The sequence below is a fragment of the Schistocerca serialis genome, chromosome 7, assembly GCF_023864345.2.
Source record: "Schistocerca serialis cubense isolate TAMUIC-IGC-003099 chromosome 7, iqSchSeri2.2, whole genome shotgun sequence".
NCBI lineage: Eukaryota > Metazoa > Arthropoda > Insecta > Orthoptera > Acrididae > Schistocerca > Schistocerca serialis.
The window spans coordinates 298,691,011-298,718,643 of NC_064644.1; the positions used below are offsets into that span (position 1 = coordinate 298,691,011).

Consider the following 27,633-nt stretch of genomic DNA (forward strand, 5'->3'; position numbering starts at 1 on the left):
GTCTAAAATGGGAAATTTTTGGGCATCCTCCTTACAGACCTGACTTGGCACCAAGTGATTTTCACTTATTCCAAAAAACTACAGGAATTTTTGGATAGAAAAACATTTGCAAATGCTGAAGTCCTCAAACAAGGAGTGACATTCTGACTCACAGCTTTGATGGTAGAGAAGCACAATGCAGGTCTTGAAAAATTTGTACCATGTTGCTGTAAATGCCCTGACAGTTTTGGTGATTACACTAAAAAATGTAGTAAAGTTTTGTGTTGATGTCTTTCATTTTTATTTAGTTATGCCAAAATATTCTTTAGTTTCTGGATGCTCCTCATACCATTATTTTGTGATACATTGGTATATGATTGACATCTCTATTCACAGTTGTTTTAGTATACATACCTATATCATCTATCTAAAAACAAAGATGATGTGACTTACCAAACGAAAGTGCTGGCAGGTCGATAGACACACAAACAAACACAAACATACACACAAAATTCAAGCTTTCACAACTAACGGTTGCTTCGTCAGGAAAGAGGGAAGTAGAGGGAAGGACGAAAGGATGTGGGTTTTAAGGGAGAGGGTAAGGAGTCATTCCAATCCCGGGAGCGGAAAGACTTACCTTAGGGGGGAAAAAGGACAGGTATACACTCTCTCGCGCGCGCGCACACACACACACACACACACACACACACACACACACACACACACACACACACATATACATATCCATCCGCACATACACAGACACAAGCAGACATTTGTAAAGGCAAAGAGAAACTCTTATCCTTAGTGGAACATCCATTGCTTCTTAGAAAGTACTGAAAGTACTGTCTCTTGTGTCTGAGGTACCGTGACTCCCATGTTCTAGCGCAGTGATTCCCAACCCAGGATATTTACCTCCTCCCCCCCCTTTCACTATGGTAAAATGGAAGTTCTGAGAGATAAAAACAAAATGTGTCCGATGAAGCTTTAGTGATTACTCTCAATTAATTTTTTTAAAATAATCTGTCTCGTCAAAATGTTGGTAGACCTTTATATATAACACCTCATAAGTCACCAGCAGCCATATGATACAAAGTGCTAGATATAAGCTTTAGCTACATAAGGCGATGTACTGTAATCTTAAGTGGTACAAATCATTGTACCTCCTACCTATTTTCTATTGTCTTTGGCTTACCATGCATAAGACTGCCTTCACAGTCTGTTCTGATTGAAATTGAGAAAATAACTTGCTTTGGTCAATTACCATACACCTTCTTGGGTGCTGTCCAGCCCACTTCCACTTCTTTTCGTATCACACCTGTATTTGCTTTTTTGTCTCCATTCATTAATTTTGACAAGCATTTCACTCCATTCGTCAATGAACCACCCTCAAATTTTGAATGATCTTTGTGTTAAAAGATTATGTCTTACTGTCATGAGTCAGAACTGTTAATGTGAAACACATGTTAATGTTTAGTTTCATAAATGTGAAAAATTCATTTTGAAAATTTAATTAATGTACTAAAATCACTCAAGGTAAGCTTTACTCTTCTATTCCTGGCTTTTGCTATCCATTGTATGGTAGTAATCATGTGCCATCATTAATAAATTCTAATAGTAGCTATTTTTTCAGATTTGACATTTGATGTAAACTAGCTTCAGTGGGTGAAGGAATGTTTTCAGGTAGTGAAATTATAACCCAAGTAAAATTTCTTCACCTCGCAAAGGCAACAATATAAACAGATTTTCATAAACAGAACTGACATTGTGTTGATGAACAGTTTGTCACCAATAGCCATTATTATTGGAAGAACCCTTAAGAATACCAGTTCCATTCACCACAGCATACTTGAGTTAGGGCAGACTTCCAGCTGCGGTACCAATGAGAACAAAAGTAAGGAACTGAATGAGCTTGTTACATAAATTCTGCTGTGCAATTGTGTACACCAAACTACATAAAGAATGATTCTTAGAAATATGCAGAACTGTGAAAAACATAGAAAATGCTTCAGTTTGTCATTAATCATTAAGAAAGTAGTATTATAAATAATTAGTCACATTAATCAGGTGACTAGTAATTTTTTTACAGTCTAATTTTTAATTAGGTATGAAACTTTGTTTGGATAACGTTTTGTCTCGTCCAGGGGTAATGGTCTCAGAAAGGCTGGGTACCATGGTTCTAGAGCAAGTGACAAGAGTATTGATCTTTGTCCCCATATTAGCTGGAAAGAAGATTTGAGCTTATGTAAATATTCATGAATACATATTTGCAATATACAGTATGGCTCAGGTTTACACATTTCCTCATCACTGACATGTCAAAAAAGGGTAGATGTTTATATTTCTCTGCTTACATGATAAACTGAATACTGATGCGTTGACTAGTTTGGTGTTACAGAAATTTATCAAGGCATTCCTTACTATGACTCCAAATGATAAAGATATCTACATACCTGTATTGCACTGTAGGCTTTCAGCGTGCCGAGTCCAGCACCTACTTTACAAATGGTTTCCACTAGACTAGATGGACTTCACATGGTAACTCTTTCCTGCTGTTTGTAGGAATAACCATTCTCCATGAAGAGATGTGACAGACACATTGAATAGTTTGATTGTATCATCTGGGGAAAGGGAACCATTGTTATCTACTGACTCATTTTGCAGCATATTTGTAAACAACAAATCATCATCAAAACTGGCCAGAATATTATTTGGTCACAGTTCCTTAATCCTTTCCCTGTGTTCCAGATAGGAGCAATGCCCACTTTTGATATCTCAAGGCTCAGTCTCCCATGGTGTTAGAATTTGGATCTGGTGTTGCTCTTGTGTGTGTGTGTGTGTGTGTGTGTGTGTGTGTGTGTGTGTGTGTGTGTAATGGTTTGAGCTCTGAGCTTCAACCCTTTCTACTACAAACAGACTATTTAAATATTTCAAGCAATTTGATAAATAATTCCAATGGTTCGTCATTTAGCTGTGAAAAGTCGTTTGAGAGAGTATGTATTATGTTTACTGTGACAATAAAAATGAAAATTTTTACATTAAACCTGAACTATAAAAACTGATGGTTTCTAATACAGATACATATTAAAATGATGATCATGCTATAATACTGTACATAATCATTTGAAGGTGGATAAAATTATTACATACAAAGTGTAACTCATACCTGGATAATCCATTAAGTTTTGGATGTGATTTTGTATTTTTCGAGACATTAAGTTGGAAAGCTGTACTGCTCTCTGCTTTAGTGGTACTGTTCATATATTTCAGAAATGTCTTTTTCAGTGCTCTCAAAGAGTCACATGTGGATAAACTGCCCAAAAGCATTACATTATGTAAAAATTATAAAATAATGTATCTCTGAGCATAGAACTTCAGTGTTAAGAAAGAAGGGAAAAGAGTAGTGCAGAACATAGAAAATGCCAGTACACAAACTCTTTCTAAAAGCATTAAAAAGGGCAGTATGTTTCTATTGTTAAATTTACATTCTGTTTCAAAACAGTTGTATGTTGTGTAAGTGTTTCAATTGCAGATGTTCCATTCCAGGGTGGGATACAGGCTCATTATAAAAAAAAGTAGTTAGAGGAAACATTTGCTCAAGTACTGCAACATAATGGTAATAATATGCAACAAAAGGTCTTTGTTCTCTCAGTTATGAGTAAGTTTCAACTATATGCATTTGTGTTTCACTTCCATAGGTGTGACATCTTATCCCACCTCGGCATAAAATATTAGCAATGTTGCCTTTTTTAGATGAGCAGTAAAATTATAAAATAATGTACTTATAGGTTTATTAATATTAATTCAAGTTGTTACAGCTAATATGCGTTGTTAGTCTTACATTATTTTTATAGAAAGTGAAAATAAGAAGCTACAGACTTGAAGATGCACATTCAGTAACTAACATTTTTACTTGAGGCCAAATCAAAATTTATAACCTGTAGTTTCACCTGAACTGAGTGAAGCTGCATGTTTTATTTTTTTTTTAACTATTTAAATAAACTGGTTTTTATTGTATGTACACTTACTGCAATTTTTTATTGTAGCTTGCTTGCTGTAATTTTATTTCTTGTGTAGAAAATATAACAATATTTTAAGAATTGAGCTTATTAGATGTTCAAATATGACATAAAATAAATATGTTTATTTTGATTGATGGAATTCATAGAACAAAGAGTCTGTTTCTTATGTTTGAAAATTCTTCACTTGCAAAACATTCTATTCAAGTAATATTCACTTAAATGTTTTTGATGTTTGTATTACAGTGTATAATTCACAAAAAAGTTAATAGAGGACACCTAACATCAAAACTTTGGAACCTAAGGGGACATATGTCCTAATTATGCTCCCTTACTTGCCAGATATTGCTGTTACTATACTCCATAAATAAATCCACTGAAATTGGCACTACCTCCTTCCCAGATATTTCATAGTGACCTTAATTTTTCTATGTCTGTTTCAGCATCACTTGAAATTACGGCACAGTATCACATACATCTCATTCAATAAAATTTTTGGCGTGTCTCTGGACATGCCTTTCCATATGAGAGCTGCACCTATGCTGTTAAGAAATCCTCTTATTATGTGATTCTTTGCTGGCATTTAACCACCTTTACAGATAAATATCAAAATAATGCATCCTCCTGTGTTCTAGAATGCATTATCATTTTCTGGCTGTAATGCTGAAAATTATTACTTGGAATTTTTTTCCAGGGTTATATTGAAAGCAGTTAGTCAGCAGCATATTACACAGTAAATTATTTAGCTCTGCATTTGACAAGTAATAGAGGTAATGAAATAGTAGTGATCATAAAGTAGTAACAATAACAAAGGAATATAGTAAAACTCTTTGTGTCACTCACATATGGAATTAGAGGACAAGATTAGATTAATTACAGCATGCACAGAGGCCTTCTTCCCATACTCAATCTGTGTATGGAATGGGAAGAAATCTTAATAACTGGCACAGTGGGACCTACCCTGTGCCATATATTTCAGTGTTTTGAAGAGCATTGATGTAGATGTAGTCCATACAGAACTGTGTGGTAGGACTTGGCCCTATCAAAATAAAAGTTTTACCTCATACTCAGATGCAAGAACAACAATGAAATAATCATTTTCTTCCTTGATGAAGGTGATGCTGATCAGTGGGCAATATGCAGTAAATATCACAATGGAAACAAAGAACACATCCTATGGTAACCTTTAATGAGCTGCATGGAAGAGACATTCATTAAGACCTGGAATCCTGATCTCTTAGCTTGGTTCATTCTTAGCTGTACATCTCTTTCATCTTACCTACAGAGAACAAAAACTTCTCCAGTTCCAATAACAGCTAAACTCCTTTTCCCAACTCATTCCTCTTTATTTTTTATCAAACTTAGCCATGTGACTGGATATAATGTAAACTTAGAATTTGTTTGGTTTACTTATTGGGTTATCTGTATAGTTTTATATGTATCTGTATGATTTGCTTTTTATGTACTTAATTATCTGCATGAGTTGTATACAGACACTATTATTAGTTTTTTTGTGTTAAGATATGACAAGTCCTATATCATTGTACATGATAAAATGGATGATCAATAAATAAACTTTGGTTCATAAAAAAACCAACGAATAAGCAACGATATGATTTAGACTGCTGCCACCCCTTACAGTGTAGGAATCTATGGTAAACCTGATCCGTCACTGAATCCCCCAATACCTACACAAACAACTGGTGCTGGGCTCCCTCTCCTGCAACTAATGCACAAATCCTGTCCACTAGCAAATACCCGTATCAGTTGCTTACTTCTTCACAAACATAAATCTCTCTTCCAAAAAACTCTCAGATGAACATCCCCCCCCCCCCCCCACTCCCCATATTACCAGGTCTCAAATGCCTCAATACATTACTCCACCAAGCTATGACTTTAACAAGTCAAGTCCTGAAATGAGGTCATCTCTTTCTGATATCCTTCTGACATCATCCACTGTCGTTCATGTAACCTCATTAACATACTGATCAAACTATATGACATTTCCAGACCAGTATCCTTACTCATGGTTCCTGCTCTTGCAGCCATTGCCACTGTTAAACCTGTCTTGTGCACCCACCAACAGCTACTTGCAATGTAAAAGGCAGACTAAAACATTAAACCATACATGTTGTTCATAGCATTTTATATGGGAATTTCCATTACCAAACTGGCTGAGCCTACTAAGAGATATTGAAGTAGTGCCCATTTTAATGATACCTGTTTCCCAGTTGCTGAATATTCTCCACTGGATAAAGTAATGGGTGTGAGTGTTCGACTACACTGCATGACTTACTTAGGTCCCAGTACTCGGTACTAATTCCTCTAAATCTGGAGAATGGAACTTTTTCCCCACATATCCGTGCATGTTGACACCTTCCAAGATTTAACCATTGTTAAAATACTACCTCCACCCTCTCACTTTTATTTATTATTATTTTTATTTTTCTCAATTTTATTAATTTAATCATGTGTTATCATTATTGGTGTTTACTTTTTCATATTTCTTGCAGAAATATTTTGCCCATTTCTTTTTTTAAATTTTCTCATAATAATATGGTGATGCATGCATCTGCCAATCTATTGTCTGTTATTTGTATAGAACATGCAGATTCTGTAGCAAGACCAGCCATTGATGAGACCAATTTGCAACATGTGAAAGTTGGTGAGAATGTGACTATAGAGTGTAGAATTACTGTACCCACTTCAACAAGGTTTTATTTGGAATGGATAGTTCCAAATGAGGTGAGCAGTGTTTCAAATCTGTTCTAATTACTATATTGTATCTTTAATCTATGGAGAGGGACTTGGAAACATACAAATAATGTAATGATGCAATATTTTTTTATGAATTTAAATAATATATAATGAAGGTGTTCTGATATGATACAGCATTTTGAAATTGTGTACCCATATTTGATTTCTTGACTCTTCTGTTTGCTAACAGAGTGAACGTATCACAGTAGAAAAAATAGAGACAGAGTCTCCAATGAGCCCTGGGCACGATTTAACAACAGGAGGAAGAAAATTAAAAATATTTAATGCAAAATTGGAAGACACAGGGAACTACACTTGTAAGGTGGAAGATCATGCAAAAAATACCAACAGTGAAACAGTATATTTGAAAATTTTTAGTAAGTAAATTTTACTAATATACTTCATCTACTTTCTTAAAACATTATTGGCATCTGATTGATTGAAAATTATTGTAGCTTAAATTTTGAACTGGTGTTTATGTTTTAAATGCATTTACATAGTAAACACTAAACTAGTGAAGGGTAAAGTTAGCTCTATTCCACTGTGTTTTTTGACAGGGGAGAGAGCAGGATTCTATGAAGAATTTAAGCAAAAACCTCCATCTCTATTTACAAGGTTACTTGCTAATTTAATTTCAACTACTTCCATAACAACACTACCCCAATAGCTGGAAGTGCTTGCCAGAATCTCAGTGTTACATGCAATAGAATGACAGGTCCGAAGAAAATGTCCTGCAATAACATATCTGCTTGTCTGTTGTAAGTTTGTGTGACACTTAGGCTCAGGGTGCCGGTCCTCTATGGTCCCGAAAGTCTGACCAATAAATGATGTTCCACACCTGCAAGGAAAGCATTACATGCATCCTTATGCAGACAAACATCATCCTTAACTAAATGTAAAAGTCCTTAATTTTAGGTGTAGATGAGGAAACCCATCATACATCATACTTCTGCAAAAGATGACAAATGTTGTTGAAATGTTCCCTGTGTAAGGCAGAAAGGCTGTAGAATTTGGTATCAACTTGGTATTATCATCACTCACCCAGTGTGTGTAGGTTGATAGCACACCACACATCTGATTTGTCATTCACTATATCCATTCTGACAAAAGGTGACCTTTAGATTGGCTAACACAGCTGAGAAACTCTCATAGTCTGAAACAATATAAGCTCTATGAATGAAGGTGCAAAGTATCCCTTCATGGTGAGCCAGATGGTGAAAACTATCAGCTTGTAGATACAAGTCAGTGTGCACAGGCATCCTATACACAGCATCCTTCACAAAACATAGCATCAACTTTCCCCCTGACCAACACATCAAGAAAGTGTAATGGTCAAAACCATAGCAGAACTTGAAGCAGAAGACAGAGCCCAGAATTGCAGCAAGCACCGAAATCAGAGCACAAGCCATGAACATCACCCACAGCTGGCCATCGCCCATACTTGATCAGCACACCTCAACAGCAGCAAGATTTCATGATATTGTTGGTGTTATGTAAGAAGATGGCCCAATTTTCATCCATTCTGTGCATCCCTTTCCACTAGCCACTGGCGGCCAATAATATTCATTCTCTTTCCGAGCAGGTAGGAGAGTGTTACAGCTGGAGAGTGAGAATCTCGCCTGTACATGCTGCACTGCTGCTGCACTTCGCATCAACCAAATTATTCATTCAACTATCAATTTTTTGTTTCTTTTTTTTTCTCTTGCAACATTATAGATGTGAATGTGTATCTTGTAAATGTTTAAGTGCAATTAAAAAAAAGACAGGTGACAGCAAAAAACATGTGCTTCACAAGCAGGCGAGGTGGATTATTTACCTCATTTATAACTTTTTCAAATGTGAATTTAAAAGAAGGTCTCCTACTGTTGACATTGGAAAACACAAGAATGGCCTCCAGAACCATGTGGTGTCAGCAAGAGAACTGTACAGCGAATTGTAAAGGAAAGTGTCACATGTCGCCTGGAAAGCAACAAAATCACAAGGAACCTGTAACGCAAACTGATAGTTTTAACAATGATGTTTTATAGTGCTCCATGTGAATGATGAATGCCTGACATAACAAAAACATGTGACAGTTACACAGGCTTCAATGGTAAGTGCTCCGTCAAGGTAAAGAATTTTAAAAGACATTGGTTCCTGATATGTTAAGAAGAGAGTTTTTAGTTCAAAGAAGTAACCTTGGTGCAGCAAGAACTATATCCCACATAAAGATTCGTGATACAAAAGGAGGAGGTAGTTCAACGGTGTATGACCTTGAGGAAACATGGATCAATTAGAATCATTTCAAGATGATCTCGTGGAAAATGAGTGATGGAGTGATGGTACTGGCAGTTTTAAATTTCTTATAGGGTTGGGTTCTTGGATAATTATCCTGCATGCTGACTCTTCTTCTGATTTCATTTCAGAGATAAAACTTTTATTTACGTGCAAGAAAAACAGCAGTGATTACCATTCGGCAATGAAAGCTGTCAGTTTCATGATGTGATTCACAATTCTTGTCATACCTTGCTTCGAAATTGGTCATTGTCAGTTATAATTCAACTGCTATAGAGAAAACATCAAGTACAAACATCAGAAAAGTGGATATTTTTCCCCAGCTTGAAAATAAAAATATTAAGCACCGTATAAACTAGACTCGTACCAAACTCCTGCAGCTTGTTAATTTATACTGTACAAGTCGCATGACAGAATGAACAAACTTGACTTCCTTGCATGTGAATGGGATCACACCATTTTGCGTTTACCCATGTATCACTGTCATTATAGCCCCATGGAATTAATTTGGGCAATGAGTTTTAAGTCTATGTGGGAGAAAAAAACAAAACATTCAAGATAACATACAGTGAACTGCTTGTGCATGAGGCAATAGACAATGACACAACAGACAACATCCCACCTGTAGCATGGGCACAGTCTGTGTGGCATGCTGAAAAGCTTCAGAAGGAAGAATTTGACAGGGAAGTGATGATGGTTATAAGCCTTGAACCTATCATCATAAATTTAAAATCAGATTGTTTGAAAACAGACTCAAATAGAAATGATGATGGTATTATGATGTAGACGTTGGAACAGAGTAATAATATTTTTTAGTTTTAAGAACTCGTGGTATAAAAAATGTGTTTGTCAACATACCAGTTGCATGCATAAATGAGAACTTCCTAGCCTTTTTATTAGGACTTTGTATCCTTTTAATTATGAAGACTATAATGTTCAGCTCGTATTGCCTGAGGAGAAGTTAAGCTTCTCCCACCATGTTGTAAACCTCTGTCATTTTCTATGCACAAACTGGATAAAGACCTAAAATGAGAGTAACTGTTACTTGTTGAGATATCAGTGGGTTTCAATGTTGTTGGTCAGATTCCCTGTAGTTATTCGAAGATGATGGTTAATTGTTTGCTTGTTCAGTGGATTGTAAATGTGGCCTCTCACTGTAATATCGAACATGTTTGTTTACACCATAATGTCCATTAACAACAAAAAATATGACATCTTACTGACTATTTTTATAGAGTCTTCTACATTAATCTTTTCTACCACTAATTCTTTTTTGCATGCAGTGATTACACTTGAATATTGTCAAACACACACACACACACACACACACACACACACACACACACACCTTACACATTTTTAAAAATTCTATTGAGCAGAATCAGTTGTCAAGCAAATATAATGATTTCAGTTTGTGCTTGAAGTTAATTTTCTTATTAAATTTTTACTCATAATGCTGTTCAAATCACAATAAATGGTAATTATTGCAAGCAGTTTCAATGTTGTTTTGAGAGAAATTGTACTTCACGTCTTCACAAAGCTGTGTCAGCAGTTCTCGCCTCCTGACGCCATGCAGAGTAAATCTGTGGAGCAATTGACATGAGTTAATGACATGAATTAATATTTCTCTCATGACAATTGATCGAAATTGGTTATAATATCAACTCTTCCCCTCTTAGACTTGAATGTATAAATACAATGTACCATGGGCAGATGAGCCTGGCTGGTGTCTGCAGCAATGCCGTTCAGCAATGTGGACTTTGCTTGGCCACTCTCTGATACCGCACATGCACAGTTCTCATCCTCCCCCACCCCCTCACCCCCCGCACGCTTCCTTTCCGCTCCATCGTTATGCATGGAAGTGACATCCTAGGTGATGTGGGCTTCAGTGGCCTATGGTAGTTTTACAACTCTGATATTGACTCATTTAACCAAGCAGAAGTTGTTAACTACCTCTCAAATTGGCTTTTGTAAAGGATTCTTCACAGGGACAGCAATAGAAAACATCAAAACTGAGGTACTGGGAGAGCTGAACAAGAATTTTATCCTGCTTTAGTGATCTTGCAAAAACTATTGGGCGGATTAAAAATTCTACTTAACAGACTAATTTATTATGGAATGAATGTACTTTACCTTCTTAACAACTGAGCATCTCATTAGCAGACTGTGTGATATGCATCAGAGTCAGCTCAATCAGGGAATATAACAGTTAGGGTTCCACAAGAATCTATGCTGGGGCCAGAATGACATGCAAGGGTGGTTCCATAACTGTAATGTTTGCTGATGACACAAAGATGCTAATCAAAGAGGAGATAAAGCTCAGATGGCTGAACAGACCTATAAATTGTTCACAGCTAACACTTAGTCACAACCATTTTGCTGCCAGATGTGTTCTCTGTATTCTGTGCTGTGTGTTGCTTTGTTGTTGCTTTTCTGCTTGCCATACGCTTCTACGTGTGCTGACAGATGGCATTCCAGCTGCTATGAAATAATTATCATACAATTTTAAGAAAACATTTTACAGTCAGATATCTTTGCTCGATAAAGGACTGAGTTTCTTTTCATTATTTGTCATAGTTACTGTGCTGCATCAAATTAAGTAAATCATTGCACAAACTTTTAGAGTTCGTAGTGGTAAAAACACATTGCATACTGTTAATTTCAGCTCATACATTGATGTAGATGAAATGTAGATAAGGTATCAAAATTTTACTTAAAATTGAGAGAAAAACAGTATCTTATTTCGTTCTTGAGTTACTATTCTTTATATCTGCCAGGCAGTTGTGTACAACATGTCCAATTCCATCCCTTTGCATGGGGAATCATGGTTGTAACGCTTATCATAATTCATAAACAGTTACAGGTATTAAATGAAGTTTTTTTGCAAACAATAGCACACAAAGAGGCACATATGTTGTTTGGTAAATAATTGCAACTTTTTTATTCACCAAGATATATGACTTAACTCATTCAAAACACTGAGAGACATTGGAACACATCAATAGCACCGAAAATGAAACCCAGGGCCCACATTTAAACATTTTGTCAGCACTTGAGGAACAGTGGGGCATGACAAGTTAACTTGTCAACAGCAGTCAAAGGTTTATTCTCACAAAGACTCCTGCTATGAAGTTTCAGACATGCAAATAATGACCTTTTCAGGACCAGCAATATACATTGTTACAAGAATTACTATGAGAGCAGATGTTTGTGATGGGTCTAATGAATGCTTACTATTTTGTGCTGAATCTCAGAAAAGGTACCATGAAATAAACCTTCACACACAATAAATAGATTGCTGAATGCTTTACCTGTAGTACAGTAAAAAATTATTAATTAGGTAATAAAATAATTTTTGACCTCATCGTAGTAAAATTTCTTCTACAAACAATTACATAACACATTAAATCCTTCAAACAACATTATGTAAAATAGCTCATATTTTTACCACAATACTCATGTTACTACAAAACTGGAAAAAGACTTCAAATTATTACTACAGTAATGAATCACCTAACATTTATCTGAAACATCTCTAGTGTTCAAAGCACCAAAACATATAAAGTGTGAATGTTTCTTTGAAGGTCCTCACAACGGAAATTCTCAATAAATGTTCAAATTAATTGGCGTTTGCCACACAGCTGGTAAAAATATAGTCTTTTAGTGTTACACTATAACATCTGAAGCAGATCTTGTGTCCTTGTATAATATGGAGTCATTTGACTGGCAGCTACTGCTGTACAGTCATTAATTGGAATTCATTTTGGTACCTCCTGGCCACTGACAGGTACCATGTGGGACACCCTAGGTTAACAGCTTCCCCAAGCAGCATAAGTACACCCCAGATTTGTAGCTCTAACCTTCATCACTGCACCTGGGGTATTATTCCTGTGGTGGTCTCATGGATGTTTACTTGGGTTTTGATGCATATGGCATGATTTAAGCCCAGTAAAATTGTAACATTTTTCAACCTTAACTTTTTGTTGCCTCCTCACCCTCCAAAAAGAAATCACACTTCCGCACTCACATGTGTGCATATCTGTCTCTGTGTGTGTGTGTGTGTGTGTGTGTGTGTGTGTGTGTGTGTGTGTGTGTGTGTGTGTGTGTCGGGGATGGGAGTGGGGGTTTATAGTTCTTTGCAGAATTATTTTATCCTTTAAGTTTCATAATTTTCATGATATAGTAACATGCACTTCTGCCAAAAAGTTAATCTATTGTTTCTTGTTTGTACAGAAAATCCAGATTCTGTAACAAAACCAGCCACTGATGAGACCAATTTGCAACATGTGAAAATTTGTGAGAATGTGATGATAGAGTGAATAATTACCGTATGCACCTCAACAAAGGTTGCTTTGAAATGAATAGTGCCAAATGAGATGAGCAATATTTTAATTCTTTTCTAGTTACTTCATTGTGCCTTTAATCCATGGAGAGGGACTTGAGTAGATGCAAATGGTGTATTGACTGTTTATAAATTTATAGTGATGAAAGTGTTTTGATGTAATACAGTGTTTTGATATTTTGTACCTGTACTTGATTTCCTAACAAACAGAGTGAACATATCACTGTAGAAGAAACAGAGATAGAGCCTCCAGTGAGCTGTGGGCACCATTTAACAACAGGAAGAAGACAATTAAAATATTTAATGTAAAATTGGAAGACACAGAAAACTACCCTTGTATAGTGCTAGACCATGCAAGAAATACCAATAGTGAAATTATATATTCAAAGATTTTTAGTGAATAAATATGGTGATACGTATTTTATCTACTTTCTCAGTACATTATCAGCATCACAAGTGTTAAAATTCATTGTAGCTTGAAGTGTGAGCTGCGGTTTTTATTTTAGGTACATTTAGATTGTGAACACTGAATCAGTGAAGGGATAAGATATAACTGTTCCATCTCCATTACATGCTGTTTCAAAGCATTATCTGCACATAATTAAGCTTTGATTTTAGGTCTCTCATCACAATAGGTAGTTATTCATGACATAACAAAATTAAGTGTTTCATATGGGCATAATTTATACAAAATAAAGTACCTCTGTTGTGCACATTAGAAAGATTTTATACAGTTATTAGGGATTTGTTTCCCAGTGACCATTAAGCCTCTGCCCACATTTATTGGTAATCAGATAAATCAGAGTGTGAGTTTGTCTCCCCTCCCCACTCCATTTGCCCCACCGTTTTATGTATTATCATTTGTTAGTGACTACAACATTTTACGTTTGTTATTTTTTGTTTCTTTGTTTTACACTGTCAGTTAAACTCAACCATGACACAACTGTTTCAATTTCTTTTATAGAGACTATACATGATGGTTATTACATCTGATTCCTTGCTTTATTACTATTTAATGATTAAATATCATTCAAAACCTAGAGCTGAAATATATCTACAGCAACAAGTGATGGCTTGTAGATGAAGCTCTTACATAAACTCTGAAGTTCTTTTTTCACTTTTAGGATATGGGTTTTTAAGTTTATACAAACCATTTATTACCACCACATTTATAAATTTTAATAGTAATAGAAACAAAAGACCAGCACAGTGTCTTCTGCATAAACAGTACTTCTCCATGAACACACAAAAATACTTCTGCATTACTCAACTAGCAAAACGTACAACATCAAGAAGACAAAACCCCAGACACAGACTGCCTCCTGGGAATCAAAATTATTCTTTTCAAATAATGGAAAAGCCAGGATGGAATGTAACAATATTATGAGAAGGAAAGTTGCTACTCACCATATAGTGGAGATGCTGAGTCGCAGATAAGCACAACAAAAAAACTCTCACAATTAAAGCTTTCAGCCATTAAGACCTTCGTCAACAATACACACACATATGTGCACACACACACCCACACTCTCACGCAAATGCAACTCTCACACACGACTGCAGACTCAGGCAACTGAATCCACACATACTGTCAATATTATTCTTTTATGACAGTAAAAAACAAGAGATAAAAATTATGCAAGGTTTCCACAATTCATACTAAAATAGCCATGTTTTGCAAAGTCTAGAAAAGTCTAGGAAAATAATAACATCAATTGTGAGAATGCATCTCAATTACATACCTTGCCCCATCCGACAGCATACAATTGTTATGTTGGGCACACCCTACTGATAGTGTGGTGACATAACAGATTGTGATGTAAATCTCATTCCCTTTCAGTGCGAGGTCTACGAGAAATGCAGAGTAAAATTTTAAAAGGCGCTCTAAACCTGCCAGTTTTTGTAAATACATCTAGGAGTGCTTTTGACACCATAGCAAGGTTTATAGCACAAGATTTGACATAAAAAATTTATAAGGAAACATAGATGTTGAATTTAATGATAGAACTGAAGTAAATAATTTTGATAAAAACGGCTACTTAGCTATCAATTTATAACTAGTAGTATAACTGTATTTCTATAACAGTTTCAATTAGATGTCAAACTTAAGAATGCATACTCTAAAACAGATATATGATGTTACTTTTCTACATTTGTAAACTTTTAACCTTTGATAGCTGAAATGTATGTATGCTAAAAGCCAAACATAAAAGCTGGTTGATATTGGATTGTTTCCAATGAGTGGCAATGTTAGTTAGCAATGTATATTGCCTGCAACATTGTATGGTAGCATTTTGTAATCTGCAGCAACAAGATTTCTATTTTGACCACATAAAATGTTTCGAGTGATCATTACCTCTATATGTCATCTATGCTTTCAAAAAACCACATGTGCAGCATGATGGTGACAATTAGATGCAGAATTTTTGGGTGCTGTACCATAACATTGTTGCTGTTTGAATGGTTGTAAATGACTTATGTAATAAAAAAAAGAAACATGCCTAATTGTAATTTTGTCACTCCTTCTTTCAGAGACACAAAATCTTGCACCTTTCATGCAATTGTGGTTAGGCCTACATTTTAACATCCTCTGAAGGGCTTTTTGTCCTCAATAGACATCCTGTGTGGCACTTCTGGGGAAATCAGGAAACTAATTTACTCTCTTAGAAGCAATAATTCTTGTGGGCTTAATAATATTCCAGTTGTAATATTAAAAACATGTTTTTCTGAGGCGGTTACTGTACTCAGCCATATTTTTAATCCCCCGATTTCAAAAAGTATCTTTCCAGACTGACTACAGTGTGTTGTTGTTAGATTCCTCTCTGTGAGAGGTAGTATGATAGATGTTAATAACTACTGACTTGTTTCACTAATAACTTCTCTTCCAGAAATTTCAAATTAAAAACAGTATTTGCTGCAATTCATTCTTTTCTTATAAACTAGCTGACAATCCCCGCATCTCCCAGGTATTCATTTAGCCAATTTATTATTAAAAATGTACAGTTTCTGTATGCTGAGCACATATGTTTCTTGTATCTTAAAATGATTTAGCAAATGCCTCTGTAGCAACACCTCTTCATAGCTTTGTATGATGCTTTTGTTTACACCTACAGTGACTTGTGCTTTGCAGCTGAAAGCTGTCAAAAGTGATGGCAAATGTCAGGGATTTCCTTAAATTGAATTAAAACATCATACACGATGTGGCATTTTTTCATGCATCTCAGTGTTTATGATGCCATATCTCTCGAACTATGAGTTGCAGTTTGATATATTTGTGTAGATACACTCAGGAGTATGTGTGGATAGTTTCATCAAAATATGTTCCAAATAGAGTTATTAGCAAAGAACTAATAAATTTAAATGTTATGCATCATGCACCAATTTTTCATGCACCTCAATGTTTACCTACACACACACACACACACACACACACACACACACACACACACACGTACGGATTGCAACCAAGACTTTTTTTAATTCAAACTTTCTACACTTGGTTGCTTGGTGGAATGGAAGATATTTTATCTAATAATACATTACTGTGAATATAATATCCTCTGCCTGCTACAGTTTACTTTCCAGAAGGGCCTCTCCTCAGAACATGCCATTTACTGTTTCATTGATTGTGTGTTAAAATAGTCAACTGACACAGTTATACTTACTGAGATCTTTTTAAAATCTGTCTAATGCATTTGGCTTTGTAAACCACAACATTCTTTAGCAAAAAAGTAAAGTTCAAGGTTTCCAGGTACTATGAGTAACATGCAGTTCTACAATGGATTGTTTTGTGAGTGGGGTCAAATTACTCATGGTATTTGACAGGGTTTAATTATGAACCACTACTATTCTTGCAGTAAATTGATGACCTTCCATCTAACATTGATAAGGTAGAAATAATGCTCTTTGCTGATGATGCATCATAACCAAGCTACAGTCTGGAGCCGAGCGACCGTTTCGGTCGCAGGTTCGAATCCTGCCTCAGGCATGGATGTGTGTGATGTCCTTAGGTTAGTTAGATTTAATTAGTTCTAAGTTATAGGTGATTGATGACCTCAGAAGTTAAGTTGCATAGTGCTCAGATCCATTTGAACCATTTTGAACAATAAATGAGTTTGTAATCCACAATTCATTTTGATATTTAGTCTGATGTTCATTTGGAAAATACTGATTGAAAGCTTCATTGGAACCTTTCAGATATGATGCTAAATAACTTCTTCAACAAGAATCTCTGCTGTTTCACATCTTTCCTTTTGTAAAAATCCTTTTATTCTTAGGAGGCAATCAAACTCACTGCAGGACATTCAGATTGTCCAAAACTCTATCTTTTCTTGAAAGCAAGAATTTTTCTGTGATTAGTAAATTCAGTTTCTCGTTTGCAATGGAGGGTTAAATGAAGTCCATTAACCTTTGTAATAATGTCTGTTAAAAAGATAATTTGAAGCAATCAATTTATACCAAATAATCAACTTTTCAATTCTAAACTGTTTTCTAAAAAGAAAGCATGCACCTCCTCCCTTACTTCAAAACTGTGGATTAGTATCTTTACTTGAGATAACCATCTGACCTCAGTATGTGAGAGAAAAGATGTATATATAGCTTCCACATCCTCAGATAGTATTTTGAATAACAGAGTATTTAGTTGCCATGATTTTATTAAGTTAATAATTTTAACTGAGTCATAACTTCTTTTGCAGCAAGTGCCTCTATATTGATCATGCAGCAGCACCTAGAATAGTTTATGGTGATATTTTTAATAAGTTGTACAGCTTTATAAATTATTCCACTCATGGCCACTGCACCATCGGGAGAGAAATGAATGCAGTTGTCCCAGCGCATTTTATTCCCTTCAAGAAAAGAATTTAGCAGACAAAATATTTCATCTCCAGTTGCACATGCTACTAGAGATTTTCATTAAAGAAAATCCTCCAGCAATGTGTTTTCATGGTGATACTTAACCATTACAATCAGTAATGTGAATCCAGCTACATTGTTAGGTTTGCTCATTGGTACTGAAAATTTGCATGATTTGAAATGAAAATTAAGTTCACTCTTTATCATAATATCCTTTCTTTCTTTGCTATGAATACTATTAGACGGTTCTTTTAGTTCTGTCCCTTCGTTTTTTTATGATTACGTAATGTTCCTTTCTCTGGATTGGATGAGGAGTATAATGTACAAAGACAGGAGTCCGGGAACAAAACTGTCAGTGTGGATTAAGAATAGATTCACTTATTGCCTCATTGTTTATTATTTATCTGTCCTTTCAGTTAATAATAATAATTTATTCTCAATATTAATATCTACATGTTTCAACCTATCTCTTAAGCTCATATATAATAATAGATTACAGTTTCCATTCATTAAAATACTCTTAATGGCAGATAGTAGGCAAATGCATCTGTTTGGATGGCATTCAAGTAATAACTGTCCATGATCATTGTCTTCCTCTTCAGAAAGAGAGAGACAAAAGCAGAAATCCACGAATGAATTGTTATGATTATTATTATTATATGGAGCCTAATTAATTGGTCATGTGTTTACTCACTGAAAATAGCTTTATTTATTCTAAAATTTCTAATGTGATTTATAACCACACTGGTGTCTGAAAATACAGAGATATTAAATCACCCCAACACAGATAGAAATGATTGAATATACACACACACACAAGCACACTTCATGCACATGCAACCACCAATCCTAGCATCTTAGATGAGAAAGCAACATTACGTGGGATGCAAGCAATCTGGCTGGGGTGGGGTTGGGAAAGGGGGAGGGATAGCAGTGTACAGGTGGGGGGAAAAATGAAGGCTGTCTGGTGGAGTGTGCAGGGTCTAGCCTACCAACAGGTGTGGCATCCGGAAGTTGCAGGACAGGGAGGTGAAAAAAATAGTGAACGAAAAGGAAAGGAGCAGGGAAAGATGGTCAGATGCATTGGCAGAGGGCTGCAAATAAACACAGTGGGAGATGGGAATGGGAAGGAGATGATAGGACAGAGGGGGTGGAAACTGTTGGGAGGAAGGTTTGGGGTTAGTATGTTACTGTAGGTTGAGGTTAGGATGATTATGGAAGTGGAGAATGTATTGTAGGGATAATTCCCATCTGCGCAGTTCAGAAAAACTGTTGGACGGAAAGATCCAGATGGCTCAGGTAGTGAAGAAGCCATTGAAATCAAGTGTGTTACATTCAGCTACTTGTTGTACCACAGGGTGGTCTATTTTGCTCTTGGCTACAGTTTGTTAGTGGCTGCTCATCTTGGTGGACAGCTGGTTGGTAGTCACACCAATATAAAAAGCTGTGCAATGATTGCAGCAGAGCTGGTAAATGATAAGGCTGCTTTCACAGGAGGCCCAGACCCAGGTGGGGTAGGATAAACCTGTGACAGGGCTGGAATAGGAAGTGCTTGGTGAGTGGATTAGGCAGGTTTTGCACCTGAGTCTTCCACAGGGATGTGATCCTTGTGGCAAGGGGTTGGGATTGGGAGTGGCATAGGGATGGAATTGGGTATTGTGAAGATTGAGTAGACGATGGAACACCACTTTATGACGAGTGGGAAGTATCTCACATAGGATGTCTCTCATTTCAGAGTACAATGATAGATGATAATTAATTGAAACCCTCAGCTGCCGACAGGTGTTATTGATACACCTTGATGAAGACAATTGAAAATGTGTGCCCCATCGAGGTATATCAACAACACCTGTCAGAAGCTGAGTGTTTCAATTAATTATCATTTATTCTAGAGAAGCTGCATGGTCATCAATGATATCTGTTCTTTCCAGGAAAGTTACTATCTTCTTATACAATGATAGGTAATCAAGGTCCTATGAAGGATGTGGTTCAGTTGTTTCAGTCTGGGGTGGTACTGAATGATGAAGGGGACACTCCTTTGTGCTGGTTTTTGGGAGTGGTGGGAGGATTGGAGTTGTGAGAGGAAATGGCATGGAAGATGTGTTTGTACACTAAGTTTGGGGGATAGTGCCTGTTTGTGAAGGCCTTGGTGAGACCCTCAGCATACTGAGCAAGTGAGTTTTTGTCAGTGCAGATATGCCATCCCCAGATAGCGAGGCTATACGGGAGGGATTTTTTGGTGTGAAATGGATAACAGCTGTCAAAATGCAGGTACCATTGGTCTTTTGTGGGCCTAATGTGGACAGAGATGCAGATGGAGCCATGAGAGAGGAGGTGGTCAACATCTAGGAAGTGGGCACGCTTGGTTGAGGAGGACCACGTGAGGCAGACGGGAGAGTTGAGAAGGAACGGAGACAGTGTCTTGGCACTGTATCAAGATCATGAAGGTATAATCAGTGAACTTGGACCAGACTAGAGGTTTGGTGTTTTGGGAGACTAGGGAGGTCTCGTCTAGATGGCCCATTAAAAGGTTGGCATTGGTGGGTGCCATGCGGGTGCCCTTGGCTTAACTGTAAAGATTCCTTTCTCTGGATTCCACCCTTCCTTTTACAATGACTTACACCTTTTCAGATTCTGCCAATCCCTGGCCCCCACAAACTTCGTAGTGCAAAAACACATCTCCATGGCACAGGCATCCCAGAACAACCTCTGCCACCTCCACAAGATACTACTACTCAGCAATCCCTATGCCATACGTCACATCTCTGATATTGATTACCTTGCTCTCCAGCACCAGGAGGAGCATTCCAGATACTACCTCCATAAATTATCCAACCTGTGGACATCCTACTTCCACCTTGGGGCACCACTACCCAACCCCTGTCGTACCTACAGTGTTCTTCCTCGTCCACCCCTCACAGCAGCTTAATCCTGTCTAGCTGTCCTTTTCAATTTGCCACTTCCTCCAAAACTCTCTACCAACCCTCCACCAAATCAAGACCCAAAACATTCCTGTAACGCTGTTGTTAACCTTACCAACAAAACCCTCAGCTCCACAGAAGTTTCAGTCCTATCCAAAGGCCTCACCTTTAGCCCTACACCCAAATTTAGTCATACTGGACTTGTCAATGACCTACTCTCCCTCTACCGATCCCTGCTATGGAAGCACTTCTTTGCTGTCACTCCCTCCAACAAAAACCACCCTAATTCCAACATTGAATCCTTTCTCTTCCAGTTCATACATCCATCCAACTGTGATTTTCCCCTTTCCCATCTAACCCCTTGCTGGTCACCTTCCAGGGTTTCCTTATGTCCAACTTAGCCTCACCATCCTTCCCCAGAACACCATCCTTTCAGTAGAAGAAAGAACATCCATACACAAGCTGAAAATAAATCCAGACCTAATCATCTTATCTGCATACAAAGGTTCCACCTCTGTTGTTATGAACCACAGTGGTTACCTGGCAGAAGGCCTCTGCCAATTGTCTCACGCCTCCACCTAAGAACTCTGTCACAGCAGTCCCATCCCAGAAGTCCAACACAAACTCCAATCCCTGCTTATAGCCTTACACCATTCCCAGTACATCTCCCCTGAATTCATTTCCCTTCTCACCCCTAGGACACTGCTCACACCCACCTTATATATGCTTGTCAAAATTCAGAAACCCAACAATCCTGGATGCCCCATTGTGACTGGTTATTGTGTCCCCACTGAAAGGATTTGGCACTTATTGACTAACACCTCCAACCAATTGCCCATGATCTAGCCTCCCATTTCAAAAACATCAACCACTTCCTTCACTGACTCTCCATCATCCCCACCCCTTTACCTCCTGGATCACTACTCACTACTGTTGACTCCACCTGCCTGTACACCAGCATCTCTCATGCCCATGGTGTTATCACTATTGAACAATAAATTTCCCAACATCCTTCAGACTCCAGACTGACTATCTCATTCCTCATAAACTTTAGTAACTTTATCTTATCCCACAACTACTTCTCATTTGAAGGGAAGTTATGTAAACAAATTCGTGGCACAGCCATAGGTCCTTCATGGCACAGACCTACGCCACTGTTTTTATGGGTCATCTAGAGGAAAGCTTCCTAGCCTCCCAAAACAACAAACCCCTAGTCTGGTTCAGGTTCATTGATGATATCTTCATGATCTGGATGCAATGTCAAGACACACTGTCTTTGTCCCTTCATAACCTCAACACCTTCTCTCCCATCCACTTCACATGGTCCTCCTCAGCACAGCATTGCACCCTCCTAGATGTTGACCTCCTTCTCTCTGATGGCTCCAATCACACCTCTATCCACATTAAGTCCACCAACCATCAACAGTACCTCCATTTTGACTGCTGTCATCCCTTTCACACCAAAAAATCCCTCCCATATAGCTTGAATACCTGGGAATGGCATATCTGCAGTGGCAAAAACTCCCTTGCTCAGTATGGTGAGGGTCTCACCAAGGCCTTCACAGACAGGCACTATCCCCCAAACTTAGTGTAAATCTCCTGTGCCATTTCCTCTCACAACCCCAATCCTCCCATCATCCCCAAACACCAGCATATTTAAATATGTCTGCTTGTGTCTGTATGGGTGGATGGATATGTGCGTGTGTGCGAGTGTATACCTGTCCTTTTTTCCCCCTAAGGTAAGTCTTTCCGCTCCCGGGATTGGAATGACTCCTTACCCTCTCCTTTAAAACCTACTTCCTTTCGTCTTCCCCTCTCCTTCCCTCTTTCCTGATGAGGCAACAGTTTGTTGCGAAAGCTTGAATTTTGTGTGTGTGTTTGTGTTTGTTTGTGTGTCTATCGACCTGCCAGCGCTTTTGTTCGGTAAGTCACCTCATCTTTGTTTTTATATATAATTTTTCCCACGTGGAATGATTCCTTCCATTATATATATATATATATATATATATATATATATATATATATATATATATATATATATATATATATATATATATATATATATATATATATATATATATATATAAAAATAGAGGGAAACATTCCACATGGGAAAAATATACGTAAAAACGCAGATGATGTGACTTACCGAACGAAAGTGCTGGCAGGTCGTTAGACACATAAACAAACACAAACAAGCACATGAAATTCAAGCTTTTGCAACAAACTGTTGCCTCATCAGGAAAGAGGGAAGGAGAGGGAAAGACGAAAGGATGTGGGTTTTAAGGGAGAGGGTAAGGAGTCATTCCAATCCCGGGAGTGGAAAGACTTACCTTAGGGGGAAAGAAGGGGTATACACTCGCACACACACACATATCCATCCGCACATACACAGACACAAGCAGACATGTGGGAGATTGAGTAGATGTGGGAGAGGAAAAATTGAGGACTTTTATTAAGGACAGGAGTTGACGGGTGTGTTCATTAATCCACACCGGCTGTTCAGAGCATCCTCCTACAGGCCAACCGCAAATTAGAACAGCATGCCACCCTCCACCTCAAAAAACTATCGCATCTCCTGGTTTCCCACCTCCGGAATAGCAACTCACTCATCCTTCACAACCTTTCCAGCAAACCTCAACCTCCTCTCATTGCACACAAACCCAGTCGCTCCCATCTACTCAATCTCCCACTTCCAGCTCCACTCCCTCCAAAACCTCAAAATTCCAATCAACACAATCTGGAACCACAACACCCCAATTCAGTAGTTAACCTTTCCTCCAAACCTCTCTCCCAATCCAAAACCTCTGTCCTATCCAAAGGCCTCACCTTCAGCCCCACTCCCAGATTCAACCAAACAGCCCTCGTCAAAGATTTACTGTCCTACACTCGTTCTCTCTGCTGGAAATATGACTTTGCCATGAAGGAAAATGATCCTAATCCTACTCCTAATGATCCAACTCCCCAAGACACTATCCAAATTGAACCCTGCCTGGAACAGTTCCATCCTCCGTCACAGAGGGACCCACCTCCTCTTCCTCAAAATCACCCTCTCCAAACCTTCCAGGAATTTCTGACTTTCAGCCTTGCCTCTCAATCCTTCTTAAAAAACCTTAATCCTACTCCCAATATCACCACTGCTGAAGCCCAAGCTATCCGTGATCTGAAGGCTGACCGAGCAATCATCATTCTTCCGGCGGACAAGGGTTCCACGACCGTGGTACTTGATCATCGGGAGTATGTGGCTGAGGGACTGCATCAGCTTTCAGACAACACCACATACGAAGTTTGCCAAGGTAATCCCATTCCTGATGTCCAGGTGGAGCTTCAAGGAATCCTCAGAACCTTAGGCCCCCTACAAAACCTTTCACCTGACTCCATCAACCTCCTGACCCCACCGACACCCTGCACCCCTACCTTCTACATTCTTCCTAAAATTCACAAACCCAATCATCCCAGCCGCCCCATTGTAGCTGGTTACCAAGCCCCCACAGAACGTATCTCTGCCTACGTAGATCAAGACCTTCAACCCATTACATGCAGTCTCCCATCCTTCATCAAAGACACCAACCACTTTCTCGAACGCCTGGAATCCTTACCCAATCTGTTATCCCCGGAAACCATCCTTGTAACCATTGATGCCACTTCCTTATACACAAATATTCTGCACGTCCAGGGCCTCACTGCGATGGAGCACTTCCTTTCACGCCGATCACCTGCCACCCTACCTAAAACATCTTTCTTCCTTACCTTGGCCAGCTTCATCTTGACCCACAACTTCTTCACTTTTGAAGGCCAGACATATCAACAATTAAAGGGAACAGCCATGGGTGCCAGGATGGCCCCCTCGTATGCCAACGTATTCATGGGTCGCTTAGAGGAAGCCTTCTTGGTTACCCAGGCCTGCCAACCCAAAGTTTGGTACAGATTTATTGATGACATCTTCATGATCTGGACTCACAGTGAAGAAGAACTCCAGAATTTCCTCTCCAACCTCAACTCCTTTGGTCCCATCAGATTCACCTGGTCCTACTCCAAATCCCATGCCACTTGCCTTGGCGTTGACCTCCATCTGTCCAATGGCCAGCTTCACACGTCTGTCCACATCAAACCCACCAACAAGCAACAGTACCTCCATTATGACAGCTGCCACCCATTCCACATCAAACGGTCCCTTCCCTACAGCCTAGGTCGTTGTGGCAAACGAATCTGCTCCAGTCCGGAATCCCTGAACCATTACACCAACAACCTGAAAACAGGTTTCGCATCCTGCAACTACCCTCCTGACCTGGTACAGAAGCAAATAACCAGAGCCACTTCCTCATCCCCTCAAACCCAGAACTTCCCACAGAAGAACCACAAAAGTGCCCCACTTGTGACAGGATACTTTCCGGGACTGGATCAGACTCTGAATGTGGCTCTCCAGCAGGGATACGACTTCCTCAAATCCTGCCCTGAAATGAGATCCATCCTTTATGAAATCCTCCCCACTCCACCAAGAGTGTCTTTCCGCCGTCCACCTAACCTTTGTAACCTCTTAGTTCATCCCTATGAAATCCCCAAACCACCTTCCCTACGCTCTGGCTTCTACCCTTGTAACTGCCCCGGTGTAAAACCTGTCCCATGCACCCTCCCACCTACTCCAGTCCTGTAACCCGGAAGGTGTACACAATCAAAAGCAGAGCCACGTGTGAAAGCACCCACATGATTTACCAACTGACCTGCCTACACTGTGAAGCTTTCTATGTGGGAATGACCAGCACCAAACTGTCCATTCGCATGAATGGACACAGGCAGACAGTGTTTGTTGGTAATGAGGATCACCCTGTGGCTAAACATGCCTTGGTGCACAGCCAGCACATCTTGGCACAGTGTTACACCATCCGGGTTATCTGGATACTTCCCACTAACACCAACCTGTCAGAACTCCGGAGATGGGAACTTACCCTTCAGTATATCCTCTCTTCTCGTCATCTGCCAGGCCTCAGCCTCTGCTAATTTCAAGTTGCCGCCGCTCATACCTCACCTGTCTTTCAACAACATCTTTGCCTCTTTACTTCCGCCTCGACTGACATCTCTGCCCAAACTCTTTGCCTTTACAAATGTATGCTTGTGTCTGTGTATGTGCAGACAGATATGTGTGTGTGTGCGAGTGTATACCTGTCCTTTTTTCCCCCTAAGGTAAGTCTTTCCACTCCCGGGATTGGAATGACTCCTTAGCCTCTCCCTTACAACCCACATCCCACATCTTTATATATATATAAAAAAACAAAGATGAGGTGACTTACCGAAGAAAAGCGCTGGCAGGTCGATAGACACACAAACAAACACAAACATACACACAAAATTCAAGCTTTCGCAACAAACTGTTGCCTCATCAGGAAAGAGGGAAGGAGAGGGGAAGACAAAAGGAAGTGGGTTTTAAGGGAGAGGGTAAGGAGTCATTCCAATCCCGGGAGCGGAAAGACTTACCTTAGGGGGAAAAAAGGACAGGTATACACTCGCACACACGCACATATCCATCCACACATACAGACACAAGCAGACATATTTAAAGACCAATGAGGCAACAGTTTGTTGCGAAAGCTTGAATTTTGTGTGTATGTTTGTGTTTGTTTGTGTGTCTATCGACCTGCCAGCGCTTTTGTTCGGTAAGTCACCTCATCTTTGTTTTTATATATAATTTTTCCCACGTGGAATGTTTCCTTCCATTATATATATATATATATATATATATATATATATATATATATATATATATATATATATATATATATATATATATATATATGGGAAATTTTTACACTGACTTATTGACTATTCAAATTTTCAAAGAAAGTATATGGATTGTCGAAACATTTTGAGAAAGGCAGACAGAACAAAAACTGACCAACATCTATAAGGAAAGGGTGTAAACATACATATACATTGGAAATATATTATCTGCAGAAAGTAATTAAACAAAGCACATCAATTACTTTCTATTGGTGTTCATTGTCCACCGTTTTGAATGTATGTTTTTTACATGAGTCTCAGTTTGCTTCACTACAGCAGCAACACATTGGAACAAGAGTTCATCAGAGTGTCCGATTATCAAAGTTCCATATGTCTTTTCAGAATAAGCCTTACTTAATAATGACATTAGATAAATAGCAATCATACATAAGCACATAGAATTTCATGGTGGGAACAATGTCTTGAGAAATACACAATTACAAATGTAAACAGATGATCCTGATACAATGGTTGTAAACACTTACATTTTCATTTTGTTCAGATACACATGAATACAACCAAAATAATGTTCCCTTTTTGAACATTGTTGAACTACATTTTTTCTGACAATTCCATTTTGAGTATTCACGCATTAGTTGTTAGGAAACCATCGAAAATCAACAATGGAGTAGCATCTTGATGTATCAGTTTCTATACAGGTTTAGTATCATGTATCTTAGATGTCTTGAGAACAGGAGTGGTCACAACTGAA

The 27,633-nt window shown here is 38.3% G+C and overlaps 1 protein-coding gene across 6 annotated transcripts in view; it reads left to right on the forward strand.

Annotated features, from left to right (window-relative positions):
* The window catches only part of LOC126412521 (vascular endothelial growth factor receptor kdr-like), an 864,770-nt gene that overhangs the window by 451,698 nt on the left and 385,439 nt on the right, over positions 1–27,633 (forward strand). For 2 of the 6 annotated variants that reach the window (XM_050082152.1, XM_050082150.1), the window contains exon 6: positions 6,601–6,743. The exons of the other annotated variants lie outside the window; for them this stretch is intronic. In XM_050082152.1, the coding sequence (XP_049938109.1) occupies positions 6,601–6,743 (143 nt within the window). The remainder of the gene's footprint in view (positions 1–6,600; positions 6,744–27,633) is intronic. 6 annotated transcript variants of the gene reach the window in all.